This window comes from Petromyzon marinus, chromosome 75, assembly GCF_048934315.1.
Source record: "Petromyzon marinus isolate PM22_M1 ecotype Great Lakes invasive population chromosome 75, UKy_Petmar_22M1.pri1.0, whole genome shotgun sequence".
Classification (NCBI taxonomy): Eukaryota; Metazoa; Chordata; class Hyperoartia; order Petromyzontiformes; family Petromyzontidae; genus Petromyzon; species Petromyzon marinus.
Genome location: NC_133741.1, coordinates 2,659,266 through 2,685,130, shown reverse-complemented (window position 1 = coordinate 2,685,130; position 25,865 = coordinate 2,659,266). Strand labels below are relative to the sequence as shown.

Below are 25,865 nucleotides of genomic sequence, written 5' to 3'. Positions count from 1 at the left end.
GTGTCTTCAAATTAAGTTGTATCTGCGGCAGCAGTTACATTGGGGAAACGAAACGACATGTCTCGGACCGTGTTCACAAACAAAAGGCAGACTTAAAACACGGCAGAACCAATACCTCTGCCGTAGCTAATCACTCTTTTAACGCGGTGGGCTCACACGATATTGTGCAAACCTTTGGGTTACCATCGAAGATTTGTACATGAAACCATCCACATATATAAACACAGACACAATTTCCACCGAGAAGATGGGTACATACTGAGCAATCTTTGGAAGGACGTTATTAACCAGGTAAAGTCTTAACGGGCTGTGATGTTTCCTTCCGACCTGCCAGTTTTTGCAGTTATATCCGACTCTCTGAGTTGCATTGCCAGGTTGAATGTCTTTGCATTGGCGGGCTGGATGTCTCACCGGCTTTGCCACCGCTGCTCCTTTCCCTCGATGTGGCGATGACGCTCGTGTTGTGACGGACTGTGACTTGCTGTGGTATTTCTGTGTGTGCCTCTCACGATCACTTGTGTTGCGGTCAGTGCACTTCTCTCGCTTCCGTGCTTTTAGGGGCCGTCCATAAATGACGTCACGCGATTTTGGACGATTTTTTTACCCCCCCCCCCCCTCGTCACACGGCGTCACAAAAAGTCAGACCCCCCTCAAATATTACGTCACAAAGCTCTGCCCCCCACTCAAAAAAAATAAAACATGCTTCAAAATCTCTTTAAACTATTGTCATTGCAGTGCGTATTTAATGTGGCGCTGCACTCTGATGTTGTAGGAGAAAACATTTATGAAAAAGTATATTTAATTAAGTAGAACGTGTTGTCTATTTTTATTTAACGTTGCGCATTTTGATGTGACATCACATTTCTCAAACCCCCCCCCCCCCCCCGCTCGTCACACATCGTCACAAATGTCTGACCACCTCCCCCCCCCCAGGTGCGTGACGTCATTTTTGGACGGCCCCTTATGTGGGTCTCTGGCCCCCACCCTCTTGCCCGGTGCGGCGGCTCCCCCCCCCCACCCCTCGCGGGTCTATATAATGCCGTGTCTCGCAGCCGGTTTTCTCTCTCACCTGAAGATGGTCGCTTGTGTTGTGATCGAACCGTCGTGGGTTTTTATTATTTTTCTATCTCCACGACTTTACCGAAAGCCCCAAAGAGTATGAATTCCTGCAGTCACGAAAGCTTTTTGTCTAGATTTTATCACAGGATCGGTGAAAACAGTTCCAGAGCTTCCAGACTCTCCAGCAAACATTCAACCAGCTTACGTCACGAAGAATACTCCAAATCCACCTCCATCCCAAACCTCATTTTTACATATGAAATGTAATGGGTTACGAAAACCACATATTACACTGGATTATGAATGGCACTTGCCTCCACAGTCTGGTAAATACTATATAGGCGATTGTTGTTTGCGTCTATGTGATTGTCTATGTCTGTTTGTATCTCTATGGAGTAAATATGCACGACACTCACCTGGAGTGATGAAGGATGCCGCCATACAGTTGAAGATGAGCAGGTGAGCTATAGCCTCCATTACAGTGGCCGGGAGAGACAATGATGCGAAGGAAAACAGGGGGAGGTAGAGTGAGGATAGGAGACGAGCAGGAAAGATGTAGACCAGGAGACTCGGGTCTTGGAAAGCCAGTAACGTTGTGAGTCCAGGGAGACTCAATATAGAGGTGCCTCCGGAAATAAATGTCTGCTCAATGTCAGGTTCAATTTATCGCCTCCGTGTCACTGGATAGCGGCACTTATCTACCCTCCAATAACACCTATAATGCGTAACGTGGCCATAACTTAAGTTTTGTCTAAAGTCTGTACAGGGGATGTTTTCCCAGCGACTGAAGAGGAAATGTGTCCGTAACATATTACTAGCTATGACTCTGCGACCGTGCAACACTATAAACGTAGCAGCCTGATAGCCACACATCCTCTGATTCCACAACTGTGAGCCACCTGGGCAGATGCACCCCCCCCCCCCACCCACCGTCCCCCACATTTCATACAACCTTAGACCACTTCACTCACAAAATGATATCTGCATGCAAAAGCCGAGTTGGGTGCCTCCCATATTCCATGCCTGATATCGTGCATTTATTATATAAACAGCTGGATGATGTCGAACCGTCTGAAGCTGAACACTGACAAGACTAACTTCGTCACTTAGAACCTGCCACCAGTTTGCTAGTCAACTGTAAGTCAATTCTTCTGAATGGCTGTGACATCTCAGTATCCAATGACGTAGCGCGTATCGGTGCCTATGTCGACACCGAGCTGACGTTCACCGCTAACGCAAGGTGTTTGGCTGGACAGTGCTTCTGTAGTGGAGTACTAAGGTGCGTGGTGGAGGCGGTGTGATTGCATGATCACACAGACAGTACGGGTTATCTTGGGTCAGCCTGTAGGGAAGGCAAAAACAGTATGGGTCATGTTAGGACAGCCAGGTGCAAGGGCTGGGATGATGAGGTAACGGTTGGGCCAATTAAGCCAGAGGACCAGCAACGGCGGTGATTGGCTGGGGCTGTTGTCAAGGGCGAGGAGGCGTCGAGATGTCTGGAGAAAGACAGGTGTTTTAGGACGCGAAGCGTGGGGAGGCACGCGGGCCAATTAATTAGCGATAATGAGAATGGGGATAAATTGGGGGGAGACACACAGAGAGCGGGGAGTTGGAATTGGGAGCTAGACGAGGCAAGACGTGGAGTTGGGAGAGCTTGGAGTCTACAGGGGGAATTGAAGTGTGGAGAGTTGAGAGACAGAGTTGGAGAGACAGAGTTGGAAGGAGAGAGCATAGCGATAGCGAAGCTGAACAAAGACGAAGTAGTTAGCAGTGGAGTGAGCGTTGCGATAGCGAAGCTAAACAAAGACGAAGTAGTTAGCAGTGGAGTGAGCATAGCGATAGCGCAGCTGAAGAAGAGAATAGCCAGCAGTGGAGTGAGCATAGCGATAGTGGAGCTGAAGAGAATAGCCAGCAGTGGAGTGAGCGTAGTGATAGCGGAGCTGAAGTCGCTGCGTGCGAAGACGCTGTGTGCGGAGTTGCTGAGTGCGGAGTTGCTGAGTGCGGAGTTGCTGAGCGCGGAGTCGCTGAGTACGGAGTCGCTGAGTGCGAAGCAAGCAAAGTAATCGTGGGGAGTGGAGAGACAAAGGTGGCGAGCGAGTCGAGTGAAGCACGGCGAGCGAGCCGTGGCGACCTGGATATTGTGGAATGTGGAGGACATAATGAGAATTGTAAATAAAGCGGCGTTCGAAGAAAGACTGAAGTTGTCTGAGTGAAATCGAACACTACACTTCTATAAGTTGACAATTGTGCACCATCCTTCGTGCCCGGACTGTCGAGTCAGCTCCTATTATGTGTCTTGAACTTCTTTCACACTGTACACAGCCAACCATTCTGATCGGAGGTGCAGGGGAAGGACAACAAACGAAATACAAAAAGCAGTTCTTAAGACATTAGTTTTCAATTTAGATTTAAAAGTGCATAGCTCCAGTGGCTTACTAATATCGGACGAGTGTTCCAGACAGCCACAGAAGTGGCATCTGAAGTGCACGATGCGGCGACCATCTTTGTTTGATGGTTAGCCAAAAGCCACTGTCAGGATGACCGGAGTTTGTGTGCTGGTATATGCTCCTTGACGAGATCAGCAAGGTATAATAATACTTTTATTTTATACAGCGTAATTCATGCTGATAGCATCCCATAATGCTGTACATTAATTATATATGAAGGCCAAATCTCATTTACATCCATTTCCAAGCGAATGAAATGGTACCAGTTCTTAATTGGTGGCAAGCACTTTGTGTGTAGTGAGCGCGACCTTCTAATGTATTCGTTCAGTAACCGGAAGCCAATGCAGCTCAGCGAGCACTGGACGAACATGGTTGGATCTTTCAGTACCCGTCACGACACGTGCCAAATAATGTTTTTTCACGCTGCAGCTTGCTAATGTTTTTGCCAGATGTCCCATCGAGTAGTGATTTGCAATAATTGAGCCTTGTCGATACTACGCTACAGGTATGGAAATTGCAGGATCTGACTATTTTGCACGTGGTGGTCAAACGACATATTTTGGTCTTGTATGGTGCCGAGTAGAACACTTAATCTTGGGAGTCTGCGATCGCCACACCTGAACCTCTGACGTTTTTTTTCGCCTGAGTCCGAGTGCCAACTAACCTCCGATTTTCCTGGACTAAGCAGCATTTCGTTTCGTGCAAACCAAATGAGCATTGCTCGCGTGCAATTTTCGAGTTTACTGAGGGTCTCCATATCAAACTTTGACTTCACTGCATGTATAATTGTTGTATCATCAGCATTTTGATGGAACTTTATATCATGCGATGAGAATGACATTGGGGATCGGAGAGATGTAAGTTGAAAATAGGAAGGGCCTGAGGACGGTACAGAAATTAGGCACGGCACAGGCAATGACTATTCATCACCCAACTTGATGAACTGTGATCGACCAAGTCGGTATGAGCTAATCCACCCCAGTGCCATACCCGATACACCAAACCTTGATCTTAGCCACCCAATGATGGTCGATGGTGTCGAAGGAGGCTGAGAGATCACAGCCAACCACTGCTGTGGCACACCGGTGATCCATGATCTTGTAGGTCATCCCTGGCTCCTCTCCTCTCTTACCTATATAGCCTCTTGTTACAGCAGCCCTTTTGGCCACTTGAGCAATTGTTTCTTGCTGTGGTTGTCCCACCTGATGACGGATGCTTGTGTTGCGCCCGAAACGTCGCGATTTAATTTATTTTATTTTATACCTACGTGACTTTACAGAAAGAACCAAAGAGTATGTCATCAATTATCTTTTGTAGAGCCGTCTCAGTGCAATGGGTTGAATCTACCCATTGCAGCAACGTGGAAAACAACTTCCTCAAAAGGTGAAATTTTAAATCGTACTCAAGATTGAGATCGGCCATACCAAGATGTTATCGGTTAGCCGCCTGGGTTAAATGACAGAGAGTGGCACCACTTATGTTTCTAACCATTTTTTCTTGCTGTTAGCCATCTGGTGCTATTGTTGCTGATGAGTTGCTGCTGCTGCTTCCAGTCGCCCAGGAGAGGGTTTCATTTCCTCCCATACCACGAGAACCAGTCGTGAACGAGTCCACTCAGCTCCAGATTCTCGTATTAGCGCATCAGGCCAGCTCTTCTGTAACTCCTGCTGCATCGGTTTAGCCCGCTCTATCTGGTCAAACCGAAGCTGCTTGAGAAAGCGGTGGCTGAGCATGAGGGCTACATGACTCGCCCAATGCAGTGTCGTTTTCTTAAGCTCACCGATATCCAGTATTTTCCAAGGATGTGCGAGTTCCTGACACTTGAATCCAAAACCCAGGATGGATCGTATGCAGGCCAGCCTGTATCTATTATAAATGCCTGGCAGGTCCGTGTCTGTTTGCCCGTCAACAAAATTATAAGAGCCTTTCAGAAGGCCTGATGAAAAAGAGTTATAGAAAGTGGACCCCCCCCACCCATATGTGGGGGTATAAAGTTGATCCAACATCTCCAAAAGTTAAGTTCCCCCTCACCTGCCAAAAAAATTCACCCACCCTGCAAAAAAAGTATTTTGTAGGCATATGTGCCTACACACCCTCCATACAATAGAGTCCAGATTTATTTTGTGGGCAGGAGAGAGAATAAGGCGGCTACGGGCCACCGACATTCTAGTGTTTCAAACCGGTGCAGATGTTTCTTCAGAGGGGTCCACGTGTTGCAAGTATAGAGGGCACAACTGTGGCCTTCAATACCTGGAGCTTCATATGACGCAATAGGAATGCATCTTGAACTTCTTTCGTACCCTACGTAATCAACCATGTTAATCGGAGGAGCGGGGGAAGGCTAACTAAACACAATGTAATTCTTGAACAATGAGTTTTCGATCTAGATTCAAAAGTGCATAGCTCCAGTGGATTCCTAATATCGAAAGAGCGTTCCAGACAACCGCAGAAGCGCATCTGAAGGCATGCAATGGAGTGACCATCTTTTTTAGATGGTTAGCCGACAGCTGATGCAAGGATGACTGGAGTTTGCGTGATGGTTTATGCACCTTGACAAGATCAGCAAGGTATTGTGATTCATTTGTGGCAAGCATCTGTGTGTGTAATGAGTGTGACCAAGGCGCCCAAACAGCACCTGCAAGAAAAGCTCACTGGTCGGATTATGTCCAGGTCCAGATTGGTCAAAGACCTGAGAGCTCCTCGAACAGAATTTCAATCCACATTTCCACAATGTGTTGTGGATTGCTCTCCAACACACCAGTGGTGTGTCTAAGCAGTCATAAATTGGCACATTTGTTCATAAAAAAAAACTTTATTGGCTGTTAGGTAAGGGAGGGTGTACAACACACATATTACTCATGCGATCCGAATAAAAAATCAATCATTAATTGGTTTCAAAAGCCCTAGACTGTTAAATTTAAGTCCCACATAGCACAACTTTAAACCTAATTTGTACTCCTAATGAATCATATATTCTACAGCGGTGGCGGTGTTTATGGTGTTGTTTTACAAATTGCAAATGGAATGTCAAGGGAAACACGGGTTTTAATAAAAAAACTGAATTTGCTTAAAGGACGAGGTAAGAGAGAGAACGCGGCACACGAGCGTTGTAAATATAATTCGGCAGGATGTAGAAAGATAGAGCAAGAAGCTTGGCAGCTGCAGTTTCCCAAGCTGCTGCAGTTGTGGTAGTTGACAATGCACTTGTTGTTATTGTGAATGCAGATGTGGTTGTTGCCGGTAGTGGTTGTAGCTGCTGTGGTGTTTGTCAATGAGGCTGTAGTGATTGTGGTAGGTGTGTATGTGGTGGTTGTTGTTGCAGTTGTTCCTGTAGTTGTTGAGCCCATCTCAACTCGGCCATTATGGGCTCAGACTCCCAGGGCTCCAGATGCAGACCAACAGAGAAACTCCGCACAGCCTGAGAGGAGAGTTTCTAATTACTGCACCAACTGCAACTCCGACTAAAACTACCCACAAACACATTTATTCACAGTCACAAAAAAACAAAGATCCCCTGTACAGCCGTCACAGACTGTAGGAGCAAGTGCTGTTCACGCGTAGAACCTATGAAGATCGCCACGGCACACGAGGGGGTGAGTGGCCAGCACCACGCCCGACTGACTGTCTCCCCAGTGGCGATGTTAACGCACCACACCAGGTACTCATTTAAGGCTGAGTCGACCTCGGGAAGGTCCAGGAATCAAACTCGTGTCGCTGGGTTCGTAGCACGTGCTAATCGCTGCGCCACCACTCCCCGCACAGTAACACAGTCACACAGACTTATTTACAATCTACACTCCTAGAGCAATGTGACAAGAAAGCTTTCAATCGGTGTAATGGCCACAATCAACACTAACCACAACTGAACAACCACAACAACAACCACTACATCAAACACAGCGTACTCATCGTCAGCAACCACCAAAATTACTAAATAAATGAGGTGCCGGTGACGTCGCCCAGCAGGTCGAATCCATCAGGCCGCCCTGGTTAATGCTGAGGGGTGTGTTAACTGTAACAATACGAGGCGTCTGCTTAGTTTCAAAGTGGATATTATATATCCAGTCTTTCTCGTCGTGTTCTTCCAATGTTCTGCACAGGCCACTGCTTCTGGTGTTGGCACTGCCAAATACTGAAGAGTGCACTGTGGTGCTACAGGGCATCTCAGGAGTTGATCCATGGTTTGCTTCTCCTGACAAGCACATTGGTCGGTTGTGTAGAAGCCCCCCCATGATTTCACGAGAGTTGCATTTGCCGAAACCCACTCTCAGTCTGTTTAGGCTCCACCATGTGAGACATTTGGAATTGAAGCCAGATGCGAGCTCCTAACTTGGGATGATTTTTCGCCAGCTCCAGTGAAGACATTTGCAAGAGTGGTAGGCGACTGTGTGTGCTGTGGTGTCAGAGTCCAAATTGAAAAATTACTCCCAATCACTCAATTCGAATTATACACCAAAAGTATCACTCACTACATACGAAAAAATTGCCAGCACACTCCTACAATATTCGTATGACTCGGCGAGGCTTTCCTGCGTAAAACAAAGCATTTAAGAATACTGATTATATTCTACTCTCGTGTATAATGGCAGCAATATGTTCAGGAACTTAGTGCCAATGCCGAGGTCTGCTGGCTATGAGTGGGCTTCAGGAGAGAGTTCGTATGGTTTTGCTGTTCCTCCTCCATTGAAGGAGCACAGACCATAGTGGTTTACTATATGGGTCATAGTTCGGGTTGCATGGCCACAAGAACACTATGGTTTGTCTTTATAATGTATTTCTGCGTCTCTATGTATCTCCGTGGGTCTCTATGAATTTACTATATGCTTCCAAAATTTGGGTTGCATGGCCACAATCACACTACCGCGACTTGTCTTAATGTTCCATTCACGAAGGAGATGTACGCATCAGCCTCGTGTAAAGTTGTATGTTAAAGGGGCCAGGAACATAATCTCCCTTGTACGCTATAATTCTGGAGTTTACTCTGCACGGATTAACTTTACATGATCTTTTTTCAGAGCAATGGTCATGTGTACGAATTATAATAAAATGTACTCAATCACTCCACACCCTAACAACAACCACTACACAGGGTGTGTCGATGGTCCTCAGCAAGCGGTGGAGGCTGTGGTGGTGACGTTGCAAGGGGATTCGGGCAGCGCTTTCAAAACCTGGGGTCTCGACCCCACCAAATGGTGTCATCTCAGAGGATGGGTCGCAAGAAATGCAGCCCAACCCCGCAAATCTCACACTCATGAATTTAAAGTTTTGGTTGTATAAAGCAATAGGGAGGCATAGAGAGACGTCCTAGACATTTTTTTACATTAAAACTGTGGGGGTAACACCAAAACATCTCCAACAAATCAGAAACCTGCGTATTGATTTGATTCAGATAATACAGCTTTCTGATTGATGAAGAGAGACGTCCATCTTTGAGCATTGTGGGAATTGCAGTTTGTTCCGTCTGAGTGAAAAACGTCTCCGTGCCTGCGTGTGCAACTTAAAAGCGGAGAGATGTTTGAAACAATCTGCCTCTAGTCGTCAGTCCACTGACTTCGGCGAGCGAGAAAAGTAACTTCAAGTCTTCGCAAATTCGAGGAGACACTTCTCGCGAATGGCTTCACAAGTGTGTTTGAGAAGAACTAAGAAAAGCCAACATGCCTTCTGCGTCTATTTGCTGTGCTCAGCAAAGCAAATAGCGAGTCCCTCGTTTCACGATGCCATCGATTAACAATATTTTGATTAATGATCTGCCTCCCATAGGGTCCCATTGTTTCTATTAACGATGCATTTTCGATTCAACGATAAGTTTTACAATATCACGTGGACCTGCCATTTTAGAGCAATAGGAGCACTCCTAAGCAAACTTGGCAGACCTCAGCCAATCAGCGACACCCTTTAATGAGCATTTTGAGAGCAACTGGCTGCTAGTTTTCAACGTTTTATGTGCGTTACTTATGGAAACAGCTCTCTTCAATACTTAAGTGCTTTTTTTACTTAAAAGTTAAATAAGATCAATAACAATGGCCCCTAAAATGAATGTGAAGAAAGCCAATAAAGTGAAGAAAACAGTGTGCCTTTAACTTGTATTTCCTATATTCAATTCACGATAATTTCAATTAATGGATCTGCCCACAGCTGAAATCAAACAGCTCATCGGCTTTTGTATGGAACACATTCCCAAACTCCTCTTCCAGAATTCTGGTTCACTGCGAATATCCTGAAATCTTAACGAGTGCCGTGAAAGCGATGGGTGTTCTTGGCAAACGCGTACATGTGTCTGTGTGTGTGCAGCCAGATTCAGTGTACTCGTTTGCATCAAGTCTAAGCTACAGATTGACTCTGGATGTCACAGCAGATGGTGGAAAGATGTTAACTACTTCGCCTGGTGTGCAGGATCCTGACGCCTGCATATTTTGAGTTTGCATGTTCACCCCATAGTCGTGTGGATTTTTCTCCAGCTCCTCCGATTTTTCCCTCCACATTTAGAAAACATGCATTGAGAGAATTTGGCTACTATAAATTTCCAAGTGATAAGCCACTTGGTTGAGCTATCATTTGTGGCCAGGTCGTTTCTGAAATATAGCTATATAGCTCAGTGGACCTTACCTGGTAAAATAAAAAATAGTTCAATGGATTAGTTTTTATAGCTATGCAATAGCAACCACACTGCCAGACTTCAGAAACTGTCGCATGTCTGAAGCTCACGTGTCTCAGCAGACCCTGATGAGTACGTCAAACCCTCACTTCCATAATTTCTTGATTAAAACGTATATTTTCAAATGTATTGTTCCACAATACCAAAACTCCAAACAAAATCAATGAGAAAATTGACGTGTGTTCTTAAATAATGGTCGGGATCATATGAATTTTACCCGTGTTAAAATGAGGTCTATTGAAAAATTGTTTGGAAAGCGCTGGGTTAGGGGTCTCACCATGGCAGGTTCCCCCAGGTTGAGCTGGGCACGGGCCAAGGTGAGCCAGGCCGGGGCCCAGCACGCACACATGGAGATGGAGCGGTGAGCGGATTGCACAGCCCGGAACCACTCCCCCAGCTCCATGAGAACCTACCACACTCACCAGTTACTCAACATCCTGACCAGACTTGACCAGTCACTCGCACTCACCAACTCGCTGCCTACCATGTTCACTCACCTCTGATTAACATGATTGGCTACATACGGTGTGAGAGAAGTTCAACATACATACTCCATCATTCATGAATGCACCCACTCACCACACTCTAAAATCAATCAGTTCTTTACTCATTCATTCACTCACGCATTCACTCAATTACACACTGATTTCCACACACACTCACCTACCCATTCCATCATTTACCCACACTCACTAACTCAATCACCCACTCACCTTCTCAATAGTCCACTCACCCTCTAACTCGTATATCCACTTTCCCACATACCCACTCACCCATGTTATCATACACTCACCCACTCACCCAGCCATTCATCCACTCACCTACTCAAATTCACCCAATGGCCAATAAACTCACTCACCAGCTACGTACAATCAAAAATCATTAGCCTACTCTTTGTATTGTTATTTTGTGTTGTTGTTGCTGTGCTCACAAGACCACGGATCTCCCTTGTAAAATAGCCATGTAACTGGCTAAATGGGACCATCCGTGTAACAAATCAAGTAATATAAAATTTACTCACCCACTCGCTCATCCTCTTAGAAATCCACTTACTCAACCCCCCACTCACCTCATCCACACAAACTCACCAGTTGCTTATAATCAATAAGCACCAAGGCCCGAGATGTTAACGCCCTCGCCTGGTATGCAGGAGGTACATGGGTTTAATCCCGACCCTGATGCCTGCTGTATATTTGGAGATTTTGTGTCTCTCACCCCATGGTCGCGTGGATTTTACTCCAGGTCCTCCGAGTTTCCTCCCACATTTAGAAACATGCGTTTAGATAATTTGGCTGTTATAAATTTCCACATGATAAGCCACTTCAATCTTGATTTGAAGTTTTCGTGACTGCAGGAATCCATACTCTTTGCTTCTTTCAGTAAAGTTCACGTAGTTAGATATAAAATAAATAAATAAACACATCACAACGTTTCGATTGCAGCACAAGAAATCTTCATCAGGTGGGACAACCACAGCAAGAAAAAAAATGCTCACTCACTCCATCACTCATAAACACATGCACTGATATACCCATGTATCAGTTACTTACAATAAGCAATCATTCACCTACTCAGCAACTCAAATATTCATCCACTAACTCACTCACCCACCCACTCACACACCTACTGACACTCAGTGGCCCATATACTCAAAAGTTACTTATAATCACCAATCAATTGCCCACCAAGTCAATCACTCATTAACTCATCCATCCATACATCCAGCCACCCACATACACACTCACTCACTGGCCAAATCACCCACATCCTCACTAGTTACTTACAACCACCAATCATTCACCTACTCACCCACCCACCTGTGCTTTCATTTCATGTATCTTGGCATCATTTGTTGTCATGGCGATGGCCATATCCCACAATCGTAAAGCCTCCCTCAGACTGGGTACCACAGGACACATGGGGCAGAGGAACACGAGGATTAGAGAACACACTCAGATCGAACTCGTCACATTGAGCTTCATCGAGCTGCGGATACACCACCACCATGATGACGATAATACTAATTGCAGAGAATTGAACGCAAAATAACATCAATTTGAACCTGTTTTAACTGGTTTTAACCAGTTAATGAGTGGGTGATTGAGTGGGTGGTGGGTGAATGAGTGCATAAGTAGGTGAGTGAGTTTGTGTGAAGGGGTATGTGGGTTAATAAGTGAATGAGTGGATGAGTGAGTGAGTGAGTGTATTAAGTGAGTGGATGAGTGAGTGAGTGGTGGGTGAATGAGTACATGAGTAGGTGAGTGAGTGGGTGAGTTAAGGGGTGGGCGAGTGGGTGATTAAGTGAGTAGGTGAATGAGTTATTTAGTGAATGGGTGAGTGTAGGAGTGAGTGTGAGTGAGAGTATAAGTGGGTGGGTGGATGAGTGAGTGAGCAGGTGAGTGAGTGTGTGTGTGGGTTGGTGGGCTAATTAGTAAATGAAGGAGTAGATGATTGAGTGAGTGGCTGAGTTATTGTGTGAGTGGGTGATTTAGTGAGTGGGTCGGTAGATAAATGAGTAAGTGGGTGGATGGGTGAGTTAGTCAGTGGATGAGTGAGTGTATTAAGTGGGTAGATGAGTGAGTGGGTGGATGAGTGATTAGGTGATTGAGTGGGTGGCTAAATGAGTGAGTGAGTAGGTGAGTGGGTGAGTTAATGGACGAGTGCATTGGTGAGTGAGTGGATTGGTTAGTGAGTGGGGGTGGATGGGTAACTGAATGAGTGAATAAGTGGGTGAATGAGTGGGCGAATGACGGAGTCGATGTTTGGGTGAGTTAGTGGGTCGATGAGTGGATCACTGATAGGATTCATGAGTGAGTGAATAAGTATATGAATGGATGGATGAGAGTGGGTGAGTGGGTGGGTGAGTGAGTGGGTGAATGAGTGTGTGGATGAGTGAAATGAGTGGGTCGATGAGTGAAAGAGTGAAAGGGTTGACGATTGAGTGGATCAGTCATGAATGGGTGGATGAGTGAGTGACTGTGTAAGTTAGTCGGTGGATGAAGTGAGTGGGTCAATGAGTGGATGTGTACGTGTGTAAGTGGGCGAGTGTGAGAGTGGATGAATGTACTGTATGAGTGAATGAGTGATTGAGGCAGTGAGTGAGTGGAGGAGTGAGTGTATGAGTGGGTGGATGAGTGAGCGGGTGGATGAGTTAGTGGGTGGATGAGTTAGTGGGTAGATGAGTGAGTGGGTGGGTGAGTGAGTGGGTGAATGAGTGGGCACAAACCCTAACCCACAGCCTTTACCCCAAAACCAACACTGCTACATACAGTGAGGTAAAAAAGTATTTGATCCCCTGCTGATTTTGTACGTTTGCCCACTGACAAAGAAATGATCAGTCTATAATTTTAATGGTAGGTTTATTTGAACAGCGAGAGACAGAATAAAAACAAAAAAATCCAGAAAAACGCATGTCAAAAATGTTATAAATTGATTTGCATTTTAATGAGGGAAATAAATATTTGACCCCTCTGCAAAACATGACTTAGTACTTGGTGGCAAAACCCAGACGTTTCTTGTAGTTTGCACACATCTCAGGAGGGATTTTGTCCCACTCCTCTTTGCAGATCTTCTCCAAGTCATTAAGGTTTCGAGGCTGACGTTTGGCAAACTCGAACCTTCAGCTCCCTCTACAGATTTTCTATGGGATTTAGGTCTGGAGACTGGCTAGGCCACTCCAGGACCTTATTATGCTTCTTCTTGAGCCACTCTTTTGTTGCCTTGGCCATGTGTTTTGGGTCTTTGTCATGCTGGAATACTCATCCACGACCCATTTTCAATGCCCTGGCTGAGGGAAGGAGGTCCTCACCCAAGATTTCACGGTACATGGCCCCATCCATTGTCCCTTTGATGCGGTGAAGTTGTCCTGTCCCCTTAGCAGAAAAACATCCCCAAAGCATAATGTTTCCACTTCCATGTTTGACGGTGGGGATGGTGTTCTTGGGGTCATAGGCAGCATTCCTCCTCCTCCAAACACGGCGAGTTGAGTTGATGCCAAAGAGCTCCATTTTGGTCTCATCTGACCACAACACTTTCACCCAGTTGTCCTCTGAATCATTCATATGTTCATTGGCTAACTTCAGACGGGCATGTATATGTGCTTTCTTGAGCAGGGGGACCTTGCGGTCGCTTTAGGATTTCAGTCCTTCACGGCGTAGTGTGTTACCAATTGTTTTCTTGGTGACTATGGTCCCAGCTGCCTTGAGATCATTGACAAGATCCTCCCATGTAGTTTTGGGTTAATTCCTCACGGTTCTCATGATCATTGCAACTCCACGAGACGAGATCTTGCGTGCAGCCCCAGGCCGAGGGAGATTGACAGTTCTTTTGTGTTTCTTCCATTTGCGAATAATCGCACCAACTGTTGTCACCTTCTCACCAAGCTGCTTGGCAATGGTCTTGTAGCCCATTCCAGCCTTGTGTAGGTCTACAATCTTGTCCCTGACATCCTTGGAGAGCTTTTTGGTCTTGGCCATGGTGGAGAGTTTGGAATCTGATTGATTAATTGCTTCTGTGGACAGGTGTATTTTATACAGGTAACAAGCTGAGATTAGGAGCACTCCCTTTAAGAGTGTGCTCCTAATCTTAGCTCGTTACCTGTATAAAAGACACCTGGGAGCCAGAAATCTTTCTGATTGAGAGGGGGTCAAATACTTATTTCCCTCATTAAAATGCAAATAATTTTTTTACATTTTTGACATGCGTTTTTCTGGATTTTTGTTGTTGTTATCCTGTCTCTCACTTTTCAAATAAACCTACCATTAAAATTATAGACTGATCATTTTTTTGTCAGTGGGGAAACGTACAAAATACTTTTTTCCCTCACTGTATGGGGCTTGCGTGACTCACCTCCCTGACTCAGCGAGTCTCGCTCCTTCGTCTCTGAGCTCGCAGCATCGCAACGTCACTGAAGTTCCATCATCACCATCGCTGCCAAGACCACCACCATCACCACTCCTATACCCAGCAACATCAATAAAATTTACATAATCGAAATGATCAGAAAGCGTTATCACACACCATCTCCATTACCCTTCCCATCCATGAAATGTTAACAAAAACGTGGATAACACACATCATTATCATATTCTTGGTTCTTTCGGTAAAGTCACGTAGAAGGGAAACAATAAAATAATTTATATATTTTTATTATTTTATTGTTTCCCTTCTACGTGACTTTACCGAAAGAACCAAGAATATGAATCCCTGCAGTCACGAAAGCTTTAAATCAAAACACATAATTATCATCAACATTACCAACAACACTCCTCTACACAACAATATTATCAATAATAATTTAAACGTGTACCGCACTACACAGTATTTGCTCATTCTCAAGGACAACTCAGAGGCGCAAGGAACTACAGACGAGCAGAAAGACAGAAGCCAAGCAGTGAGGAGCCTGGACTATCACAGTTTAACACGTAGGCTTTAATCCATAATAGTTTTTTTTGGGTTAGATCGCGTAAATATATGTGTCATTAAAACCCACCACCACCCGACACAGCCAACTAGTAAGGGTTGTCACGTAAAGAGAACGTGCCAATTCGTCACTAGTACAGCACACCGGTGTGTTGGAGAGCCAAGCCACAACATTTACAATCTGAGTACGGCATTCGCTTCCACGCAGCACTGCTGATACAACTGTCAGGAGCAGCAGCACACGCGTGCCAACAAGGACACTCAATTGATTTTGATAATGTTGAAGTTCTGTGCAAAACTAGCTACTACTGGCCAAGACTAATTAGAGAATCTATCGAAATTGAAAGAAATACAAATTATTTTAACCGTTCGGATAGCAACCGCCTTAGTGCTGTGTGGAAGTGAATCCTCAAATAAATTAATTAAATGCATGCCTATGAAGGGCACCATACTTCAATAGGGATTACTGTTGGTATGGCTACTTCAATACACACAATAGACAGGAACAACAAGATCAAAGGGCTCGCATAATGTACGTTGACTCATTAATTCACCCCCCCCCCACTTTGAGCAAGAGCGCAGAAGTGTGGTTACCACATCTAAGCCTCTATATAAGGAACGAAACAGTTAGACTTCTCCACAAATCTGGCTGTCGCCTGAAGCTAGCTGTAATTACTGGCGAAACGTCGTACTCAGATTGTAAATGTTGTGGCTTGGCTCTCCAACACACCGGTGTGCTGTACTAGTGACGAATTGGCATGTTCTGTTTGCGCGACAACCCTGCACTATCACAATTGCTCTAGCACTGTGGTCCCCTAGCTTTGGTTCTATCGGCCAATTAATGAGCGTTATACACGTAGGAGGAAACCGGAGCACCCCGAGCAAATCCTCGGATGTGAGGGGGCAAAACTTTATCCCATATAGATGGAACAGGTGAAGTCCACGCTTTGCTTTACTGCCTTCTCCTGGCGAGCCAGAGTATGGCTCCTCCTCGATATGCACAGGGAGTTTCACAGCGTGTGTGATCCACCAACCCTCACTGATGCCTCCAGTGCTTGATTAGAGGCCATAAGCATAGCAGCCACCACCACTGCCCGGGTTATATTAACTTCATGTTAGAGGGTTGCCATCACCACCACCCCCACCCCCACCATTATCACCCCCATCACCAGCGTCATCACCCCCACCAACATCATCACCACCACCACCATCATCACTCCCATCATCACTATTATCACTCCTACCACCACCATCATCATCACACCCACCATCAACACCATAGCAATCACCTTCATCATCATCACTCCCATCACCCCCTATTACAACCACCACCATAATCACCCCCATCACCATCATAGCCCCCACCAACATCATCACTATAATTACCCCCCATCATCATCACCACCCACCACCATCATTCCCACCAACATCACTATCATCACCACCAACATCACCACCACCAGCATTGTCATCATCACCATCATAATCAGCACCAACATTACCATCACCCCCAACCATCACCGCCATCACCACCTCTCACCCATCTTGGCTGTGTTTTCTCTTCTTGTCTATCGGGAGCGTCACCTCACCACCACCACTGTCGTCATCATCATCGTCCTCACCCAGGGAGACTCGAGGCTTCAACACGGACCCAGACCTCTTCACCCAGCCAAACGACGTCATCGCCTCCCCTATACATCAACAATAGCATGGAATTCAGCAATGACGTTAATTATTGTTGTTTATTTTTTTTAAATCGTTTGCCAACCCTCCAGAAAGCCTTAGTCTCAAGGCTCACTTTTTCTCAAATCACAATTGAGTCATTTTGAAAACCCGGAGGAATTCCACGCAAAACTGGGGGATAGCCTACAATCCGCTACGAACCTGGCGACCCGAGTTCGATTCCCGCCACTGACATTTTACTCTGAACAACCGGCCCTGTGCAACCCCTCGGTCCACTCAGCCACAAATGAGTACCTGGTTGCCAAGAGGGAGACAAAGGCGGCCGGGCGTGGTGCTGGCCACCTTCGTGCGCCGTGCCGGCCTTCATTGGTGCTGCTCGCTAACAGCATTTTCCACAACATACAAAGACTGTTGAGGAGAGTGCTGTTAGCGAGCACCCATTAAGACAGTGGCCCCCCAGCTTTCTGTCGCCCCCTCCCCAAAATACGACCAGGCCTATCCCAACCCCTCTTTATCAATCCATCTTGCCTGTCTGCATCAAAATTACACCACGTACAATAACCCAACTCTTTATTTCAAATTATTATCATGCTATGTACTTTTTTTAATAATTGCTGTAAAGTGCCTTGGTAAATCTAAGTTAGGAAAATCTGTTCTACTACGCACCGCACAAGCTAACTCGTTTGAGGCCGAGTCGACCCAGGGGAGACCCAGGACCGGTTCAGATAATCGTCAATGGTGTTGGCCGTGAGCGGGAATCACCGCTCCACGCAACACACTCCCCGCATGCACATACACCAACCCACACTCCTCGCATGCACACACACCAACCCACACACTCCTCGCATGCACATACACCAACCCACACTCCTCGCATGCACATACACCAACCCACACTCCTCGCATGCACACACACCAACCCACACACCAACCCACACACACACCAACTCACCCACACACACACCAACCCACACACACACCAACCCACACACTCACCCACACACACACCAACCCACACACACACCAACCTACACACTCACATGCACACACCAACTCACACACACACTCACCCACACACACTCACCAACCCACACACTCACCCACACACCAACCAACCCACACAGACACTCACCCATACTCCAACCCACACACACACTCACCCACACACCAATACACACACACACCAACCCACACACACACCAACCCACACACACACACTCACCCACACACCAACCCACACACACACACCAACACACACACTCACACCAACACACACACTCACACCAACACACACACTCACCCACATACCCACACACACACTCACCCACACACTCACCCACACACCCACACACACACTCACCAACACACACACCAACCCACACACACACACCAACCCACACACTCACCCACACACACTCACCCCCACACACACTCACCCACACACACAACCCACACACACAACCCACACACTCACCCACACACCAACCCACAAACACACAAACCCACACACTCACCCACACACACTCACCCACACACACACCAACCCACACACACACCAACACACACACCAACCCACACACACAACCCACACACTCACCCACACACCAACCCACACACACACAAACCCACACACTCACCCACACACACTCACCAACACACACTCACCCACACACACACCAACCCACACACACACCAACACACACACACCAACCCACACACACAACCCACACACTCACCCACACACACCAACCCACACACATCAACCCACACACACTCACCCACACACTCACCCACACACCAACCCACACACACTCACACACTCACCCACACACACACCCACACACCACCGCTCCCCACAGACAAAGCCACACACACACACCAAACACACACCACCAACCCACACACTCACCCACACACTCACACCAACCCACACACACCAACCCACACACTCACCCACTCACCCACACACACACACACACCAACCCACACACAGACACTCACCCACACACCAATCCACACACACACACACCCACACACTCACACACCAACCCACACACACACTCACCCACACACTCACTCACACACACACCAACCCATACCCACACTCACCAACCCACACCCACTCACACACCAACCCACCCACACACACACCAACCCACACACACACCAACCCACACACACCAACCCACACACACTCACTCACCAACACACACTCACACACACACACTCACCAACCCACTCACACACTCACACACACTCACCCACACACACACCAACACACACTCACCCACTCACACACCCACACACTCACCACCGCTCCCCACAGACAAAGCCACACACACACCCACACACTCACCAACCCACACACACACCCACACACACTCACACACACCACAACAACAACAACCGCCGTTCGCCACTAAGTGGCGGTGGCGTCACCACGACGCTTGTGCCAGGCTATGTGCACCCTGAGGCCACGTGAAGTGTCGAACGCCCGCTGGCAGGAGGTCACGGGGCAGACCCAGGTGCCACGGGTCGACTGACTGAGATGACTGAGATGAGTGGCTGGTGCACCACCTGTGCCCCCTACTGTGCCAACCTGCTGTGCTTCAGCCACCCGGTGCTCCGCTCGTTGTTGTGAGTGTCGCTCCTCCGCCCTCTGTTGTTGTTGGAGGGCGACTACCTCCAACTGCCCAATAGCGTCCTTCACGAGCCTCCTCCACAGAGGCCGATCTTGACACCGCTGGTACCAGTCATCGGCAAGTCCACTCAGCTCCACGTCCTCCTGTACCACATCACTCCACCTCTTCTCTAGCCCGTGCCGCGCCCGCTTAGCCCCCTCAATCCGCCCGAACAAAAGCTGTTTCGGCATGCGGTGGCTGGGCATGCGGGCTACATGACCCAGCCATCGCAGCCTTGCCCGCCGGAGGAGCTCACCGATGGGACCTTGCCCAGATCTTTCAAGGATTTGTGAGCTCCTCATACAATCCAGTCTGGTTAAACCCAGGATGGATCGTAGGCAGGCCAGCCTAAATGTTTCTAACCGGCGAAGATGTTCCATTAGGGGGGTCCACGTTTCGCAAGCATAGAGAAGGGAGGGAATGACCGTGGCCAAGAAGACCTGAAGCTTAGTGCGGAGCGACAGACCAGGTAGCTTCCACACAGCGTTACGCAACCGATGAAAAGATATTGCCGCTCGACTGATTCGGAGTGAGACCTCTGCTGTTAAACTGGAGCCAGTCATAAGCACACTGCCCAGGTATGGGAAACTCTCCACTCTCTCCACAACTGCCCCATCACCGATTGGGAGTTGTGGGGGTGGAGTGTCCGATGGTACAAAATACCCAGGCAGGTGCTTAGTTTTGGTGGGGCTGATGGTAAGGCCCCACCTCTTAGTGGCACGCTCCAGTCTCAGCAGCAGCGTCTCCAACTCCTCCTTTGACTGAGCAGCTATTACCAAATCATCAGCATACATAACACACCCACACACACACACCAACCCACACACCAACCCACTCACCACCGCTCCCCACAGACAAAGCCACACACACACCAACACACACTCACACACCAACTCACACACACACCAACACACTCATTCACCAACCCACACCCACACACTCACCCACACACACACTCACCCACACACACACCAACACACACACACTCACACACCAACCCACACCCCACAGCTCCCCACAGACAAAGCCACACACACACCCACACACTCACTCACACACACAACCACACACCAACACACACTCACCCACACACACACCAACCCACTCACCACCGCTCCCCACAGACAAAGCCACACACACACACACCAACACACACCAACCCATACACCAACCCACTCACCACCGCTCCCCACAGACAAAGCCACACACCCACACACACTCACCAACACACACTCACCCACACACCAACACACCAACACTCACCCACACACCAACACACTCACCACCGCTCCCCCAGACAAAGCCACACACCCACACACACTCACCAACACACACTCACCCACACACCAACACACACACACCAACACTCACCCACACACCCACACACTCACCACCGCTCCCCACAGACAAAGCCACACACACACACCCACACACACTCACCAACACACACACACCCACACACCAACCCACACACACACTCACCCACACACACCAACACACACTCACCAACCCACACACACTCACACCCACACAGTCACCACCGCTCCCCACAAAGCCACACACACACCCACACACACCCACACACTCACCCACACACCAACACACACTCACCAACCCACACACACCCACACACACCCACTCACACACACCCACACACACCAACACACACCCACACAGTCACCACCGCTCCCCACAGACAAAGCCACACACACACCAACACACACCCACACACTCACACACCCACACACACCCACACTCACACACACACACTCACCCACACTCACCCACACAGACACTCACCCACATACCAACCCACACAGTCACCACCGCTCCCCACAGACAAAGCCACACACACACCAACACACACCCACACTCACTCACCCACACACCCACACACACACTCACCAACCCACCCACTCACCACCGCTCCCCACAAAGCCAAGGGTCCCCGTAGGGGCCCAATGGGGGCGGCCCGCACCGATCGACGAAGTCCAATGCGCACCGCGCACCGCGCACTCATTTAACGCCGAGTCCACCCAGGTGAGGCCCACGACCGGTTTGGGATGCTCGCCGGGTACAGTACGGGCATGTACAGTACGTGTACAGTACGTGTACTGTACATGTACAGTAGAACTACAGCGAAGGGAAAGTCTCGCGCGCACGCGCGCTCCTCACTGTACCTCACTGTACGCCCTACCTACCCCCCCTCGCGCATTGTATGGGGGAGTCACGTGACGTGCACCGCCGGGGAGGGGCCAGCGAGGTCACGTGGGCGGATCGTGGTCATTATGCAAATGAGGTAAACAACCATCAGCGCGTGCTCTGTGTTAATAGGACGCGGTGGCGAGACGTTAACTACCTCGCCTGTTTGCATACCTTGTCAACCCCTTATCAGTGCCCTACATTATTGCAGACCAGTTCAGACCTTATTGGTTCATAGTTCCACAGTTTAATTTATTTTGGTATAGCCCTGTGAGCCATTCGGCTCTTGAATCGGGTGCAACCGCAACAAACAAAAACAACATGAACAAGAAAAACATCTTAAAGTGACTTTGTGTGACTGTGCAAACAGAAAATTCATGGAAAAAAACCATCAAGATATTCCTGAAATAGCACCGTACACCAACGCTGTGTGCAAAAATCCCAGTGGGATGCAAGTCAAACAACAACAACCACAAGACAACTAAGATTAAGGCCATCAGTCTAACTCCGTACTACAATAAACAAAAACATGGCCAAAACAAAAAAAAACGTTTTCGAAATCACCAAAATGAAAGCCATAAATGCAATGTAACAGTGATCATAGGGACTGCGACCGAATTTGTAACAATAAACTACATAAATAAATAAATAAATTTGGTCACCCCGTGCCCCTTGTAAATCTCCACGTTCTTCCTACAAAGTCCCATCACAAGGGAGAAACACAAACAAAGACAAAAAAATGGTTGCCCGTATTGAAACGGCTGTACGCCGTATGGAGCTGAAAACTAAATATCCCTGTACAAGAATACGGGTAGGGGGCCGTCCATAAATGACGTCACGCGATTTTGGACAATTTTTGACCCCCCCCCCTCATCGTCACACAGCGTCACAAAAAGTCAGACCCCCCCTCAAATATGACGTCACAAAGCTCTGCCCCTCCCCCCCCAAAAAAACATGCTTAAAAATCGCTTTAGACTATTGCCATTGTAGTGCGTATTTAATGTCGCTGCACTCTGATGTTGTAGGAGAAAGCATTTATTGAAACGTCTATTTAATTAAGTAGAACGTGTTGCCTATATTTATTTAAAGTTGTGCATTTTGATGTGACGTCACATTTCTCAACCCCCCCCCCTCGTCACACATCGTCACAAATGTCTGACCCCCCCCACTAGGTGCGTGACGTCATTTATGGACGGCCCCTAAACCGTAGGGGTTGACAGGTATGTGGTATACAGGAGGTCGTGGGTTTGAATACTGACGCATGATGTATATTTGGAGTTTGCATGTCTTCCCGTGATCGCGTGGATTTTTGTCCATGAACTCCGGTTTTTACCCTCCACATAATCAACGTCACTCGTTAAGACTATTTGGCTGCTATACATTTCCACGTGATGATAGGCCACTTTGTTGAGCTATCATTTGTGTTAGCCAGGTCGCTTCTGGAAAAGAGCTACATAGCAATGTAACAGTGATAACAAGTAACAATATTTTTTTAACAAAAAATATTTAATACGATTTGGAGAATGTGCACTTATCAACACTATGGCGGCCTGATAAGAAGTAACCATTACACGTGTTCTGGTGACCAGTTTTGTAAATCTGCGATGCGCATCGCGGATTGTGTGAGTCTATGGTTTTCTCTGAGTGTGGGTTTCTGTGTAAGTTTGTGGGTCTCTATGAGAGTCTGTGTGTGTCTGTGTGAGTCTTTGGCTCTCTGTGTGAGTCTGTGGTTCTCTGTGCGAGTCTGTGGTTATATGTGTGTTTATGGCTGTCTGTGTGAGTCTGTGGCTCTCTGTGTGAGTTTGTGGGTTTCTGTGTGAGTCTGTGGGTCTATGTGCCAGTCTAAGGTGTCTGTGTTAGTCTGCCTATTAACAGTTCCCACATTTCGCACACGATTTGAATCAAAAGCATTTAACGCAGCTGCTGCCCCAAAGTAAGTTTTCGAACCACCCAGTTTCGTGTCTTGGCATCTCCATTCTGCCATCTCTTTCCTCATTTAAAACGGACATTAAATGCGGTTGGTATTAAATGCGGTTGGTATTACCTTAGAGTCGCGGCATCTCTTCAGAAAGGTGAGAGACTCGATTAGTTGAGCCTTCTTGTCCCGGAGTCTGTTGAATGATCTTAAGGTTGTGTGGAGTGGCAGTCTGGATGGCGTCAGTTTCAAATTGTTCCATGAATACGTTGGCTACAACCGGATACAGGGGGGAGCCCATTGGGGTGCCCTCAGTCTGTTTGCAGAAAGTTCCATTCCAGGTGAAGTATGTGTTGGTTAAGCAATGTCTCACCAGAGGGGGTATATCAGTATGCAGTCCTTGATGAACCAAGTCTTCAACTCCCCCACCTACAAACTGGCACGTTTTCTGGCTGATATACTGCGACCTTTCACTGGCAAAACCACCTCTGCGATACTAAATTCTATTCACCTGGTATCAACAATCAAAGGTATTTCCCTGTCCCCAGACGACCTGCTTGTCAGTTTTAATGGGGTGTCCTTATTCACCAAAGTTCCGGTACCTGACACCATCGCAATCATTGAAGACTTGGTTCATCAAGGACTGCATACTGATGTACCCCCCTGGTGAGACATTGCTTAACCAACACATACTTCACCTGGAATGGAACTTTCTACAAACAGACTGAGGGCACCCCAATGGGCTCCCCCCTGTCTCCGGTTGTAGCCAACGTTTTCATGGAAAATTTTTAAACTGACGCCATCCAGACTGCCACTCTACGCCCGACCTTATGGAAGAGGTACGTGGATGACACTTTTGTCATCTGGCCACATGGCCAGCTTGCTCTAGACCAATTTCTCGACCACATCAATTCCATACACTCAGCCATCAGATTTACCATGGAAGTCGAAAAAGATGGCAAGCTACCCTTTTTGGATGTTTTAATTAAAAGGAGACCTGATGGTTCAATGAGCCACTCTGTATACAGAAAAGCTACCCATACAGATGCTTACTTGAAACCTGATTCCCACCACCATCCATCCCAGAAGAACTCCCTCATCAAGACTCTATACCATAGAGCCCAATGCATTTCTGACCAGGAACATATTGCCAGTGAACTCAAGCACGTACACCAGGCTCTCAGGGCTAATGGTTACTCCGACTACACAATCCGCAAAGCCATCACTCCAGTCATGAAGAAGGATCCTCTTGAGGAGCCACTCAAAACCATCACCTTACCCTACATTGCAGGGGTCACTAAAAAGATCTCCAAAATCCTGAATAAACACAAGATCCAGATCCGATTCAACACAGTACATAAAATCCGTGATCAGGTTCCATCTGTAAAAGATGCTGTTCCAGACATACAGTACCCAGGCGTTTACAAACTAAAGTGCTTCTGTGGTAGCAACTACATTGGAGAAACCAAACGACATATCTCAGACCGCATCCGCGAACATAAAGCAGACTTGAAACACAGTAGGACGAACTCTTCTGCCGTGGCAGATCACTGTTATAATTCAGTGGATTCACATGACATCGACTTCTCCTAGACGGAGGTTCTTTGCAAGCCAACCGGCTACCATGAGAGGTTCGTTCATGAGGCCATCTACATATACAAGCACAGAGACAATTTCAACCGAGAAGATGGATTCTGGCTTAGTAACCATTGGAAAGATGTTTTAAACCATTTCGGTTCTTAATTAATTGTATTTTACGGTGACCGGCAGACCGCAGCTCTTTCACTGGCATTACCTCTTAA

The 25,865-nt window shown here is 47.4% G+C and overlaps 1 protein-coding gene across 5 annotated transcripts; it reads right to left on the bottom strand.

The window, feature by feature from the left end:
- Positions 1–6,308: 6,308 nt before the first annotated feature.
- TTC33 (tetratricopeptide repeat domain 33) lies at positions 6,309–22,120 on the bottom strand. Of its 5 annotated transcripts, none has more exons than XR_012930822.1 (6): positions 21,852–22,120; positions 17,123–17,273; positions 15,010–15,117; positions 11,979–12,060; positions 10,439–10,570; positions 6,309–6,924 (listed from the first exon to the last, which is right to left on the bottom strand). XR_012930822.1 is itself a non-coding variant. In XM_032979646.2 (6 exons), the coding sequence occupies exons 2-6, from the start codon at positions 17,263–17,265 to the stop codon at positions 6,775–6,777; spliced, it is 615 nt and encodes a 204-aa protein (XP_032835537.2). In that variant the 5' UTR covers positions 17,266–17,273; positions 21,868–22,120; the 3' UTR covers positions 6,309–6,774. The 5 variants fall into 5 exon arrangements, 4 of the variants coding, with proteins under 4 accessions (XP_032835537.2, XP_032835539.2, XP_075912380.1 ...); XM_032979646.2 differs by having other exon boundaries at positions 21,868–22,120; XM_032979648.2 differs by having other exon boundaries at positions 21,925–22,120.
- Positions 22,121–25,865: the final 3,745 nt, after the last annotated feature.

Coding starts and splice junctions, on each gene's coding strand:
- TTC33 (XM_032979646.2), bottom strand. CDS start 17,265: ATGACGTCGTTTGGCTGGGTGAAGAGGTCTGGGTCCGTGTTGAAGCCT. Junction 15,118..17,122: donor AGAAAACACAGCCAAGATGG/GTGAGAGGTGGT, acceptor TGCTGGGTATAG/GAGTGGTGATGGTGGTGGTC. Junction 10,571..11,978: donor TACATGAAATGAAAGCACAG/GTGGGTGGGTGA, acceptor TGAGTGTGGTAG/GTTCTCATGGAGCTGGGGGA.